The sequence below is a fragment of the Carassius gibelio genome, chromosome B25 (assembly GCF_023724105.1).
Source record: "Carassius gibelio isolate Cgi1373 ecotype wild population from Czech Republic chromosome B25, carGib1.2-hapl.c, whole genome shotgun sequence".
Lineage (NCBI taxonomy): Eukaryota > Metazoa > Chordata > Actinopteri > Cypriniformes > Cyprinidae > Carassius > Carassius gibelio.
The window spans coordinates 21,185,947-21,200,702 of record NC_068420.1 but is presented as its reverse complement, the minus strand read 5'-3'; the positions used below and the strand labels follow the sequence as shown (position 1 = coordinate 21,200,702).

Sequence of the window (14,756 nt, the reverse complement as noted above, 5' to 3'; positions counted from 1 at the left end):
TAAACCGTGGAACATAAAAGAAGATAATTTAAGAAACATCTCAACATTTAGATGTGTTCCTTAATAATATAAATACGTAATATAACATCAAAATAAAAATAAGTATTTTTAAATACAACATTGAATTATTAAACACTTACACATTTTTGAACAGCAATTAGTTTTAAGCATTGTATAAATAGTTAGCATGCAACACTCATATAACTCCGTTAATATGAAGGATTTTTTTCAGTTTTTTTATTTTAACCTGCGTTTTAAATTACACATTGTATTATGTGTCTTCGGGTTACAGGGGATAATGGATATGTGGTGGAAAATCACTAGTTTTCTCTACACACACACACAGTAAACATATATTTATATATTTCCCCACTTCCCCTAAACTGATCAACAATTACAGGTATCAAGCTACTAAAGTGCATTATAAATGAACACTTATTATTATTAGGCTTAATAATGAATTAAACTTAATCACTTGATGTGTGTACTGCATCTCTTTTTGTTATTTAAATAGAAAATGTGTGCCTTTTCACCATTTGAGTCACTTATCAAAAGTTGCTAAAGGTTGCCAAACGAACAAACAAAACAAGATAAACTTGTTGTTTGGTGCTTTTGGGAAGAAAATGTATAGTCTCACAATTGCAAAGCTGGAGGGGATCGGGACTTAAACTCAGAACAACAGAAGTGCAACAGCCTTGTTTGACAAAGCGCTTTGAAAAGGACATTAACTAATTCTACTAAAACTAAAAGTAGTTTACACCATGTTTACCGAGGCAACATCAGCCAATAAAATGATCTAAAGAGTAGCTGAAAAGATAGCTCCAGGATGATCGCCTCATCCACACAGACATGTGTTTGCAATGCAGAGGATTCCTTATTCATCCTGAAAGGAATTTAGGAAGTCAAGTCGTGAATTTGTGGCTGTGGCTTTCCTCTGCATACAGATAAAGGAGGCCCGTTTTCAGCTGATCCCCTTGAGGAAAGCCGTTGAGAGCGAGCTGCTTTGTAGTCCAGCAGGAAAGCTGAAGCTCTGCCAGCAGTGTGTGACACTGAAAGAGGAAGTCGAGCAGAAAACCAATAGATCACAGGAGCTACAGACAGAGAGATGTACTGACAGAGGGAGACAGAAACTAGATTACATACTTTAACTTAAAAAAAGAAAAGTGGCTGTGGTGACAGTTAAAAGCACAGTATAGCGAGTTAAGATTTAGAGATTTAATTTATATTAAAAACAATTAAATTGTGTGTGTGTGTGTGTACAGTGCCATAAAAATATATAAAAAAGTAAAATATTCAAGACACCAAAACACTATCAAGGTAACAGATATTAAACTGAAATGATTTAATACACTTTAATTTTACAATATAGGATGCAACATAACATTCTAATTTATGTAACTGTGGAAAGAAAAAAAAAAAACAGTAAGAAAATAGGACAAAATTTAAAGAAAAAAAAAATCTTTATAGTTTCAACAGTAAACTGTACATTAGTTACATTTACAGTAACATATTACTGTAAAATAACAAATAACTTATTTTATTATTAATTAACATGTTTAACTTTAAAGATTTGGCTGGGTTTGAATTAAACTGGCCCAGTTTAAGAGTCTGAGACCACAAGGGAAAATGTTGTTTAACACGTTCTAATCTTATATTGAATTTTATATTTTTGACATCTTGGCAGAAAGGAAATCCAACTTTTACTGTAAATTAGGTCACATGGTACATGTCATGGATTCGGTTATTTGATTTGTGACAAAACAGGGCAGAATTATCATCATTTTGTGTTTTTGTCCATTTTATACCTAAATCCAAAAACCTCATTACTTTACTACAAAGTTTCAATTAAAATCTCAAAACGACCGATGTGGTCTCAGGCCAACTGTACAACAAACACACTGATATCATCCCATGTTTCTAGAAATACCCCATAGTAGTTTTCATGCAACTCAAAAAAACAAACAAACAAAAAAAAAATTATATATAAAGTAAATGAACCCGAACACAACACTCTGAGATGGGACTTTGGTAAGGAACAAACACTACATGTAACGGAGTCCTTAGCGCCACCTTTTGTCCTGCTGTTATTCGTAACATGCATCCCTATGTGAACTGGTTGTGGAAGAATGCTGTGATGTGCTGGGCTGTGGCCTGTCCCACGATAGGCTCCAGCTCATGCACTGAAGCTCCACAGAGCTGATGGATACTGGGGAATCGCTGGAGGAGCTGAACGGCCTTCACCTTTCCGACTCCAGGAATCTGCAGAATCAGACTCAACACCACTGGCTCCAGCAGTCTGGACACGCTCTTCCTGAGGAACGGGTTCTCCTTGTTCTCTCCAAGAACCTGCGGAGGACGGATGTGTTAGGATCTCTGCTGATGCAAAACTTTCATTTGGTAAGATTGTTATGTCGGCACTAATGACCAGACGGAGATCACTAAACATACTGTTAAAGAGGTGTGGGAACTTGCAAGCATGATGTCAGACACTGTAATATGCTCTGGTCTCCTCCCTGCTTACCGTGTTGATATCGATCACAGACTGTCACTCAATGGCTCGATGTCTAAGTGGTTCCCTCAGAATAACTGAGGTTCAAATACAATTGGGCGATTTTTTGGTGGAGACCTGACTTGCTGAAGAGAGATGGCGATGTTTGCACTGGCTACTGTATACAGGCTACCAAGAATAATTTTCTAAAATTTCCATCAGAGTTAGTGCTGGGAGCAGATTTTTTTAATATCCATGTTCATAATGAAAAAGATGCACTGGGATCAGCATAAATAGACATTTTAAACTCTTTTGGGATTATACAACATGTCTCAGGACCTACTCATTGTCAAAATCATACTTTAGATTTAATACTGTCACATGGAAATGATGTTAAGGTGTTATAATTATGCAGCCAAGCGATTATATCTCAGATATTTTTTTAACTTAATATAGCTAAAACTGTAAATTCTACTCCTTGTTAAAAGTATGGTAGAACATCTCAGGTTACTTATGTAAACATGGTTCCCTGAATAGGGAACATGACACTGTATCCTCTAGGGGTCGCTATGGGGAATGTGACCTGTGTCTGAAGCATATATTGAAAAACACCAACAACACGTTGGCTGGCGACAGCCCATGACTTCACTACCGGTGCGACTATAGTATAAATAAGCGCCGGGAGAACATGTCATCCATTTCTTTGTCTGAAGCTTGTGTCCGAAGCATGGCAGGAAGCTAGAGGATGCAGTGTCTTGTTCCCTACACAGGGAACCATGATTACATAAGTTACCTGAGATATTCCCTTTCAAGGGAACTTCAAATTGTGTCCTCTAGGTGTCGCTATGGGTAATGGTATACCCATGCCACCATGCTGAGGGTAGTACGGGCAAGAACTATGAGAACACTAAGTACCAACACTACCATTTCCATGGGAGTTGCCCCTGGGACGTTAGACTGCTGTCCGTGAAATTATCCCTTACGGTCAAAGGCCCAGTCTACATACCCAAACTTACTTGTTAGGGCTAGACTCCTGGGACCGGGGTAGAGCTTAAGGCTTGGAATCAAGAATAGATTCCTTTAAAGGGATATGACCAAGAGCCAAGCATCAGTCTTGGCCTGTCACACAGGGTCTAATGCTTGCTCTCGCATAAAGTTGAAGGAAATGTCTCAACAGATCCCTAGTAGCAATACCCTGTATATATAAATATCCTGAGGATACATAGGTGGAGTGGTGCCAAGATGAACAGGGCTTTTACCAGCTCAAGAAAGGTCACAAAGCAACCACACGAAACCCTCACCATATAGGATTTAAAAAAAGAATGCATAGTACTATCACTTAGAAAGTGAGAAAAGACTTCACATGCACACTTACCATGACATAGTTTTTAGGATGCCATTCTAAGGGGCTGTCATGGCTCTCTGAAAGAACAGCTCATAGATGTATAGGTGGGGGGGGGGGGGGGTGAACCCGTAGCTCTCAGATGAAGACTACTGAGAGGGATGTGCAACATTTACCTGAGTTTGTAGACCATGTTTGCATGAGTGCGTTCGCCTTTCACAGGAAGAACGATGCATTTGTGGCAGTAGTTTCAGACAAATTAAAGATTCGATCAGGAGCATGGTTGAAACATGAGGAGATGAATTCCACAGAAAGGCAAAACAGGATGTTATAAATCAATTCCCATCAGCACAAGTCGGAAGCAAGTCCACTAACTAGCAGCTTGAACAGCTTTCAACATTAGAAACCCCTCTTCTTTTTATGACAGTCTGCAAACGTCTGGGGACTGAGGAGACAAGTTGCTCAAGTTTAGGAATAGGAATGTTGTACCATTCTTGTCTAATACAGGCTTCTAGTTGCTCAACTGTCTTAGGTCTTCTTTTTCACATCTTTCTGATGCAGTCTGTACATTTCAGGACCCGGATCCTTCTTCTATGCAGCCAAGATGTTGTAACTGATTGTCATGTTGGAAAATGCAAGGTCTTGCCTGAAAGAGACTACGTCTGATTGGGAGCTTATGTTGTTCTAGAATATTGGATATACCTTTCAGCATCGATGGTGCCTTTCCAGATGTGTAAGCTGCCCATGCCACATGCACTCATGGGACCCCATACCATCAGAGATGCAGGCTTCTGAACTGAGCGCTGATAACAACTTGGGTTGTCCTTGTCCTCTTTAGTCCGGATGACATGGTGTCCCAGTTTTTCAAAAAGAACTTACAATTTTGATTCATCTAACAACAGAACAGTTTTCCACTTTGCCACAGTCCATTTTAAATGAGCCTTGGCCCAGAGAAAATGTCTGCGCTTCTGGATCATGTTTAGATATGGCTTCTTTTTGACCTATAGAGTTTTAGCTGGCAACAGCGAATGGCACGGTGGGTTGTGTTCACTTACAATGTTTTCTGGAAGTATTTCTGAGCCCATGTTGTGATTTCATTACAGTATCATTCCTGTATGTGATGCAGTGTCGTCTAAGAGCTGAAGATCACAGGCATCCAGTATGGTTTTCCGGCCTTGACCCTTACACACAGAGATTGTTCCAGATTCTATGGATCTTTGGACGATATTATGAACTGTAGATGATGATAACTTCAAATTCTTTGCAATTTTTCTCTGAGAAACTCCTTTCAGATATTGCTCCACTATTTTTCGCCGCAGCATTGGGGGAATTGGTGATCCTCTGCCCATCTTGACTTCTGAGAGACACTGCCACTCTGAGAGATTCTTTTTATACCCAATCATGTTTCCAGTTGACCTAATAAGTTGCAAATTGGTCCTCCAGCTGTTCCTTATATGTACATTTAACTTTTCCGGCCTCTTATTGCTACCTGTCCCACTTTTTTTCGGAATGTGTGGCTCTCATGAAATCCAAAATGAGCCAATATTTGGCATGACATTTCAAAATACATCAAATGTTGAAAGTGAGACGTTCTCTATATTCTACTGTGAATAAAATATACGTTTATGAGATTTGTAAATTATTCCATTCCTTCTTTACTCACAATTTGTGCAGTGTCCCAACTTTTTTGGAATAAGGTTTGTACTCAGACACCATCAAATTTTAGCTTTTGCTTTTTAGCTTTTGCTTTTAGTCATCACTTTTAGCGTTCCCTGAGTGCTGTTCCAGCATGCTTCGGCCTGCACGCCTGCTGCTACTTAGCCACGATGAAAAGGAACACAACCTAGTCTCGACAAACTTCTGTTCTGTTCTTTTACTTTAGTTTATTTTCTTTTCCGTTGAGAGTTTCATGTTCTAAGTTAAGTTTTGTAATGGCGTGTCTCAGAGACTGACCTCGAGTGCCCGCCTATAACTACAACCAGCCAACAACTCTGCATCTTCAGACGATGCCCATTCACGGGCTTCCCAAGACGTCACTTCAATGACTACTGAACTTCCAGCTAATCAACAACCCCCTTTTCAACAACAACAACAAAATGGACTGCTTTACACAGTCAACACAAGTAACGTACCTCCAGACTGAGCTAAACTGGTCTATCTAGTGCCGCGTTTCCATCGAAATTACCCTGAAACATTTGTACCAGGAACTTTTTTTCCCCAGGAACTATTTCCCCCCAGATCTGTTGCTTTCTGTGTTTCCACCGCGGTCTAAAGTACCGGGAAGATTAGGCAAATAGACTGATGATGTAGGTTTGCATGCATTTCTCAATTTAAAGCACACTGACTTTGGACTTGCATCCTCAGTAGTTCAGACACGGGAGTGTGATGTACACAACGATGCAAATCCGGTAATTATGCAAACAGCAGCGTACTTGATAACATCAGTCAAGACGCCTTGGCTACTGCAACTTTCCTTACTGTATATCTACAATAAAACGAAAAAGGACAACTACATTCTCACCTGAAATACTTTTAAAATTACATTTCATGACACCATAACAGTAATATTTTGAAAATTATCTGAATAAATGGTGGTTGAAATCACAATGCTGTGTGAACTCAACCAATTAGCATGTTTAACGCCCAAGTCCTGCCCTGAAAGTTCCTGAACTTTGAAAAAGTATTACCTCGCCAGCAGGGACTTTCTGAGGGGCATTTTTTCAACCCGCAACTTTATTTAGATCCTGGTTCCTGGGGTGGAAATGTGGCATAATATAATTTTAACCTCACTGGAACCAGCAACATCAGGTGAACTACGCCCTTCCTCCACCTGTCTGATGCATGGAGTTTTTGGCTAGCTTGCAGTATGCTTACCCTTCTGATTCTAACGATCATGTTGTAGATCGAGCCCCCTCTCTCGTTGAGAACTGGGTATAAGCTCCCTCAGCTAGGTAACCTACTGCTAGCCATTTAAGCATTGGAACATGCGGTAGGTTGAGCTCCCCTCTCCTTTGAGAGCTTCAATCTGGCCCGTAGGATGAGTTAAGCCATAATATATAACAATTTAAAAAAGCAATAAGAAATAACTCTTCATCTAATATTTTATATTGATATGCATGACTTTCAAATTGGTATGTTTCGCTGGGCCACAAATAAATATAGAGCGGAGTATCATCAGCATAACAGTGAAAGCTAACACAGTGTTTCCTGATGATATCTCCCAAGGGTAACATGTAAAGCGTGAAGAGTAACGGCCCTAGTACTGAGCCTTGAGGTACTCCATACTGCACTTGTGATCGATATGATACCTCTTCTTTCACTGCTACGAATTGATGGCAGTCATATAAGTATGATTTAAACCATACTAATGCACTTCAATTATTGCCGACAAAGTGTTCTAGTCTATGGAATAGAATGTTGTGGTCTACAGCCACATTTTCAATGTCTTGCCAGTGCGAACCAGGGCTTAAAATGGGCCAGGCAGGGCTAATAGCCTCGGGCCAGTAGCACCGAGGCAAGAATAGCGCAGCGTTCCACAGTTGAGCCTGAGGCTCCGCTGTGCGTCACTAAACCACGCCCTTTAACACGCCTCTCAGAAACAACGTCATGCAACCTCATCATTTCACCAACAAAGAGAAGTTATCAGAAAACTAAGAAATAATCACTGGAACACGAACGATCACAAAACAAACATGATAAAAGCAGCCGTTTGTTTGCATGCTTTGTTATATATTCAAATTCAAAAGCATCTATGTTTTAACTATAGAATAAGTGATACATTGATCATAGTGAATTAATTTATCAGGACTCAAAATTAAATCACACAGAAATAAATGTCCAAAGAAATAAATGCAACCACAGTAGCCTATACATCACATTTATAGCTGTTAGCTTTTCTGAAATGATCCGCAGTGCAGATTCTCTATTTTTATAAAAGCTCCCGAACAAAAATCATAATTATATTTTGATGACATATGCTACACTTATAAATATTTCTGCCTTGTATGGTGATCATAATCCACATCTGATCAAGTCATTTCAAACAATCGCTGCTGACTAAGGCCCAATCCCAATTCTACCCCTTAGCTCTTGCCCTTTCTCTTTCTCCGTTTCGCGCGTTCACGTGAAGGGGTAGGGGTGTCTCGATTCTCTTTTGGTTGGAGGGGTAGAGGTTAGGGGAAGGGCCAGATAGCCCTTCAAACAAAACAATTTTGGGACCACACTTTAAACGAAGGGGTACGATGAATTATCTCGGAAACATGGCTGCTACAGCGAACAAAAAAAAACATAAATGTAAGCTTTTTTGGTATGAATTACGTTTTTAACGAAAAGTAATAATTTGTTTTATGTTACATTCAATTGTGAGTTCATATTAACGGTCATGTTACTCAAAGAAATGTTAGCAAAAAATCTTTAATATTTTAATATTTTATGATGTCATATCATTACAGACTGCATAATAGTGCCACAGCATATGTCTGATCAGGGAGATAACTGCCGTAGACATTGATGGGGGCTAATCACCCCAATAATTAGATATCACTAAACCATTTTCTCAAATATTGAGAGAGAGAGAGAGAGAGAGAGAGAGAGAGAGAGAGAGAGAGAGAGAGAGAGAGAGCGCGAGAGAGAGAGAGAAATGGAAGTTGCATGTATTGCATGTATTCGCGTGTATTCATTTTAGAGTGAGTTTACATAAAAACAGCGATTTTATCCTCTCGTCGCTGGAAAGTATAATGTAGCGATTCAGTATTTGAACTGTATTTAATAAAAGTCACGGGGCAGCATTGACAAGTTTATTTTCTCATGGATGTGTGAGCTGCGCAATTTCAGATGTGTGTGTGTGTGTGTGTGTGTTAGTAAGCAGATCATTAATGCAGAATGGTAATTAAAGGCTCTAATGCACACCAGCATATGTGTGTATTGTAAGAGCTAGACGACGAATAATGGCGTGTGACATCATGGTAGTGGTGTCCCAATCACCACTAAATATATAGATATATAAATATATAAATATTTTCTCCCCTACCCCTCGACACTCTGTTTCAAGGGACAAGGGGAAGGGTTATAAAATAGAATTGGGATTGGGCCTAAGAGTGAGCTTTGAGCTCAACTTATTTTAAAAAAAGTCTTTAATGCTGGTGTTAAAGCAGTTATCTTTCTGAAATGATCTCCAGCGCTGATCTCCAGACGCGGAGAAACTCCGCCGTTGTTCATAATCACTCCTCTAGCCCCAGCTGGCCCGCTTTGGCCGAAGGTTTTCGTCGGGCCAAAAAACCCTGGCCGTTGGCCCCGAGGACGCCCTGAGGAGGCACGATCAAGCCCAGAAAGTGACAGTAGAAACACGACTGGCCCTGGCATGCACTAGCATGGCCACTTTTAGCCCGACAGTGGAAACACGGCTAATAGTGTTAAACGCAGTACTAAGATCCAATAGAACTAATAGAGAGATACAAACACATGATAAGAGTCTCAGTACTATGATATGGTATGTATTGTTAAAAGTGCTTTATAAATAAAGGTGACTTGACTTGACTCTGGACTGAGCAGCACTGAAACCCATCACCTATATTGGAAGTATGATGCAAATATATGGCTTTGGAGAAATGTTTTGCATAAATCCAACAGGATGAACAATAATGTATCTTTTATTAAGTGCACCTTTTTAACCACGCGCTAACAAATGTCTAATAAACCAATGATCTGGCAACGACTTGGTGCATTTAGGCTTGTAGACATGGTCAAGACAATCTGATCATGAAAATGGAGAATCTAAAGTAATGAGATTTAAGTGACTTGACAGTGGTGTGATTATTGTTGGTCTTATTATCTCAGAAACTGCTGATCTACTGGGATTCTCACAGATTTTTTTGGGGGTGCACCCTGGTACTAGCAAGTTAGCAAAACAGTGAAATGGGAGCATGGGGCAAAAAACTAATGCAGGATTAGTTGTAATACCTGCTTTAAATATTTCTGTACATGCTAGCATAACAAAAATTATGGTATTTACTAATTGCGAAATAAAAAACATATACAGAGAAAAAAGTGTGCCAAAATTCAAAATGATATTTCGAAGAGATCTCTGAAGTTTTATTTTACCATAGTAAAAGTACACTTCTGGCTTGGGTCAAATCTGCTATTATTTTAAATCTCCAATCTGTTTATTATATATATATATATTTTATGCTTTGCTAACTAGCAAAAGACAACAAGCTGTTTTAAATTCCAGTTGTGCAGATGGGGAACGCTGTAACACTGTGGTACACTGTGGCCCACCATTACTGAACTATACTATTCTATGACATTAGCAATGTAATTTACGCTAGATACTTTAATGAATTTGAATCAGAAACTACGAGAAACATGTAAATAAAGAATGATAATGTTTCATGTTCAGAATTTATTTCAAGAAATGTAATGCATTTTGGCTCATCTATGTGGGCCATCCCAACCATGGTTGCAATGTGTTCACTGTCAAACTCCAAAATCAGATTATTTGTCAATTAAAAACACATTATTATTTATTTTAAAATAATAATAACAAAAAAATGTATTGACAAAATAAGAATTTTTTTCTTTTTTAGATAAGCCGTCATATGGTCATGTTACAACGTGTCCCTCAGATGCTACAATGTTACCCACCTATGGGGCATGTTGTCACATTTCACTTTTTTGAGGGTAAATAAAGCAAAACATATACACTGTGTGTAAAAATGAAACAAAGCGATCAGGAGTGTGAAATTACTGTGCATAAAAGGTATACTCTGAACCCCATTGTGATTTACACAAACTAAAGTCAAGTGTTAGGTTGTGCCCAGCTCTCCCTTACACAAATATGCATCTCATCTATCATATACAATGAAGATGATGCAGGGATAATACGTCTCATTCACTCACCAGCTGTGCTATGAGCTGAGCCGCTTCAGCAGCACTGGACACAGGCAGCACAGTCAGACCCAGCTCCAAAACCACAAACTTCTGCAATCCGCTGAAGTACTGCTCACTCAAACCAGTCTTCTCCACAATCACAATACCCTGCAGACCACTGTTAGCCTAAAATAAGGAGATGACAGTGAATGATCATAATACGAAACATCTGGTGATCCAAATCACAGCTAGTCAGTGATTTACATTTCTAAACCGGACGATCTTCCTCCTGTAGTCGTTTCCTGCCACCAAATCGCTCTCTGATACATAGAGGACACATGTTTTATTACTGAGACAGAAGTCCACGACACCCAGCTCCTCCTCAAAGATCGTCTTCACGCTCCCTGACAAGACAGAAAAAGTTACAGCAACATTAGTTACATTCAGGCTTTCCAGATGACAACCTTTATCTCGTGTTAATCTAGACACATTGCTAAAGAAGAACTACCAGACCTGTGATACTAATATTCACAACATTACAACTCATAAGACTGAAGCACACACAGTACAATGGTGTTTAAGAAGACAAGGTATGGTTACCATATTTGCTTTACATCTTCATTTGTAGTTTAAGGCATTTTTTTAATATATACATTTTCATTAACTTATGTCTAAAACTATAATTTTCCACACACACAACAAACAAGTAAATAAACAAAATATTGTTGCAAAATTGTACAAGAATCAAGATTGTTCAAGAATCCCATGTTATAAAAGATGAAGTGCTATGTAGGCAATTTAAGACAATATTGGCTGATTAAATGGCAAAATGCTAAATATTTGCCCTCTTTGTCCTAAAGAGTAAATAAAATACTATATAAATACACATTTTTTTTGAAACAACCAGGGGCCAGCTGCATTAACCATGTTAAGAGACATGATTTGTTTGACCACCTAGTTCCCAAACACTCTTACTTTTCCGATACAAATAAGACCAATCAACCTTTTCATAACTGAATAATATAATAATAACAGTGGTGTCAAAAGTACTGGCATTCATTACTCAAGTAGAAGTATAGATACTAGGGTTTAAAAAGACTTTTGTAGAAGTTGAAGTATCAACTCAAGCTTTTTACTCAAGTAAAAGTGTAAAAGTACTGGTTTAAAAAACTACTTAAAGTATAAAAGTAAAAGTAATGTAAGGGGAAAAAAATGCCATTAAGAACAAAAGCTTAGGCCGCACCACAGGGGCCTATTGTGCACTACCCCACCGCCTCAAAAAACATTTTTCTAAAGGCCATAGGCCATAATGACTATAATGTTATATTAAAATGTTCATGTTTAAAAATTTGGGATGCACTAGGCTTCCTGTTTCAGCCGCATATATGAAAATACAAAAATGGTGTGCACATCCCAAACACCCAATTAGGACACAGGTGCAAGACAACTAAATGATATAGACAAATAAAGAAGTGAAGTCTGAACACTGAAAACTACTGCTCCAGAGGAATTTAATCAAGCAACGTTTCGACCTTCAGGTCTTCATCAGCCGCATATATGCCCATTTAAAATGAACGCACTTTAGTACAATGCAAATACATTAAAGGACTAGAGATATGATGACTAGTTGCCAATAAGTATTGTTATGGTGCAAAAAGTCAAACTTCAGAGGCTTGTCATCAATAACTTTTAATGGAATGTTTATGTACATCCAAGCTTAGCTGCAGGAATCTGTGAGGGCAATGGACAAGAACATTGGTGCAGGCTTAGTAACAATTACTCTTGTATCGTTGTCTATTTACAATAAGCATTATAGTGCTGTCAAAATGAATGATTAATCCAAGTGATTAATCAAAAACTAAAACTGAAAAAGAAATCATAATCCTGATACTTTATTGATTGATACCTTCTTGTATTTGGTACATACGTCTGCTATGTCCAGTGTTCGGGGGGTAACGAGTTACAAAGTTGGTATAGCCTACTTATCACAACATTGTCAATCGCATCGTCAATCGAAAACGCTAATTTATTAAAACGTCTCGCTACCGAACTACCTACAGTAGCTTAATTTGTCGAGGACGAAGAAAAAGCACTCATTTGGTAAATGAGCCAGTGAGAAATAATAACTTTTAAGTAGGGTCCAGTGCCTTTTCAATACTTTTAAAATGGTACCGGAAACTAAACGGTGCCTGAACCGATACTTTAAAAAAAAAGAACCACAAAAAAACTATGGATAACTTTAAAGAACATTACAAATATTTAAAATAAATCCATAGCTTGTTGTGCAAGTTGTGCTTCCCTTAATCTAAGGCTAATAACTATATTTCACAATCTGTGTCATTATTTAATACAAAACCACACATAATGTTTCTGCTGTATCTCTGTCACTCACTCTGATATAAAAGTTAACATGAGTGCTGTCTGTCACGGTCTTAAATCAGTTCTGTGAATTACTGTATGGTCATTCTTTATAAAGTAGCAACAATGTCGTTTTTAAAATACAGTACTGTGCAAAAGTCTTATGGAAAAATTAGTATTTTCTCCCCAAAAAGGGTTTTAAGCCAGTTATTTATATCTTTTGCTGTAGTGTGTCAGTAGGAAATATCAGTTTGCCATTAATTTTAATTATAATCTAGTGCGATTTTGAATGCACAAGCAGTCTGACAACGGCAAAATTAATGTTTGGAAATGTAAACTGATATTTTATACTGACACACTATATACAATATATAAATAACTGTCCGAACACCATTCTTTTAAGTGAAAATACTAACGTGCCTAAGACTTTTTTGCACAGTAGTGAATGTATAAAGTACGTATGATTAAATTAAGTATATTTAAGTAAGTGTAATTAAAGTATGTGTTCGTCCATATGTGTTAAGGGTTAGATTTTCGCTGGAGGAAACGGCTGTGGTGTGATGAGCGAAAACTTTACAGATGAGAAACCGACTGCTACCTCGAGACCTTTTGTAAACTGTATTTATGACAAAGAACTGCACAGATATGGATATTCTAACAATCTATCGATAAACATACCTTGTGTCCTCTGTTTGTTTAAGTGCGCATGCGCTGCTCCGTTCGCGGTCTGCGCCTCTGCGGATTGAAGAGCGCGCTGAAAGACGGGAGGAGACCGGTCTGACGCTGGTTTCATATGAAATTTAAGCGGACTGACTCTGAGATACCGGTTCCATACCCAACCCTACTTTTAAGAAATATATTTTTTGATAAACGAACCCAAAACTGTCTATGTCCTGGCTGGACTGTGATGTGATCTGTGTCACGTGCAGGTGCGATGAATCGCGTACAGACCAATATCTGGATAGGTTTTTTTTTTTTTTTTTTTTTTTTGAATGATGACAAGCCGGAATGAAAACAAGCCGAAATTAAATAGCAGTAACGAAGCTATTTTTAAAATGTAAGGAGTAGAAAGTACAGATACTTGCCTGAAAATGTAAGGAGTAGAAGTAAAAAGTCGGCTGAAAAATAATCACTCAAGTAAAGTATAGATACCCCAAATTTCTACTTAAGTACAGTAACGAAGTATTTGTACTTCGTTACTTGACACCTCTGAATAATAATAATAATAATAATAACTCCTGGAAGTTATGACCAGCGTTGAAAACAAACAAACAAACAAACAACAACCTAAGATTAAAAAAACAATAGCTGACTAATGTTTTAAGACTAGGTTCAGGTGTCCGGGGAAGTGAAGGGCCGACCTCTGAGGCTCTGCAGGAGTGTGGAGCCCCTCCACTTCTCGTGAGAGATGATCTGTCCGTACGGAGGAGCGTGCAGCAGCTTCCAGGGGACCGGTTTAGACTCCATGACGAACACCAACACCCGTACACTCCAAACACCCGTCCACTCAAAACATAACACCGCTTCTCTCCACTGGGGTTCGTTATATAGTTACAGCGTATTCTTTCATAACAGACGCGTGAAACACGACAATAAATATGCTTTTATTTACAATCTCTCACTTCCCAGTGTTACAAAACACGCAAGTGTCGTCAAATCTCGCGCCTGTTCTAACCAGCAAATCTCGCGATGTTTCTGTGG

General features: G+C 38.4%; 1 protein-coding gene across 1 annotated transcript; it reads right to left on the bottom strand.

Annotated features, from left to right (window-relative positions):
- Window positions 1–1,327: 1,327 nt before the first annotated feature.
- On the bottom strand, window positions 1,328–14,753 carry faap24 (FA core complex associated protein 24). Its single transcript, XM_052597965.1, has 4 exons — window positions 14,417–14,753; window positions 10,962–11,101; window positions 10,728–10,883; window positions 1,328–2,346 (listed from the first exon to the last, which is right to left on the bottom strand). The coding sequence occupies exons 1-4, from the start codon at window positions 14,520–14,522 to the stop codon at window positions 2,104–2,106; spliced, it is 645 nt and encodes a 214-aa protein (XP_052453925.1). The 5' UTR covers window positions 14,523–14,753; the 3' UTR covers window positions 1,328–2,103.
- Between the last annotated feature and the right edge of the window lie 3 nt (window positions 14,754–14,756).

Excerpts from the sequence above, each read along its gene's own strand:
- faap24 (XM_052597965.1), bottom strand. The coding sequence starts at position 14,522 with ATGGAGTCTAAACCGGTCCCCTGGAAGCTGCTGCACGCTCCTCCGTAC. Across the intron at positions 11,102-14,416 it reads ACTCCTGCAGAGCCTCAGAG|GGAGCGTGAAGACGATCTTT; the intron begins GTCGGCCCTTCA and ends CTGTCTTGTCAG. Across the intron at positions 10,884-10,961 it reads AGATCGTCCGGTTTAGAAAT|GCTAACAGTGGTCTGCAGGG; the intron begins GTAAATCACTGA and ends TCCTTATTTTAG.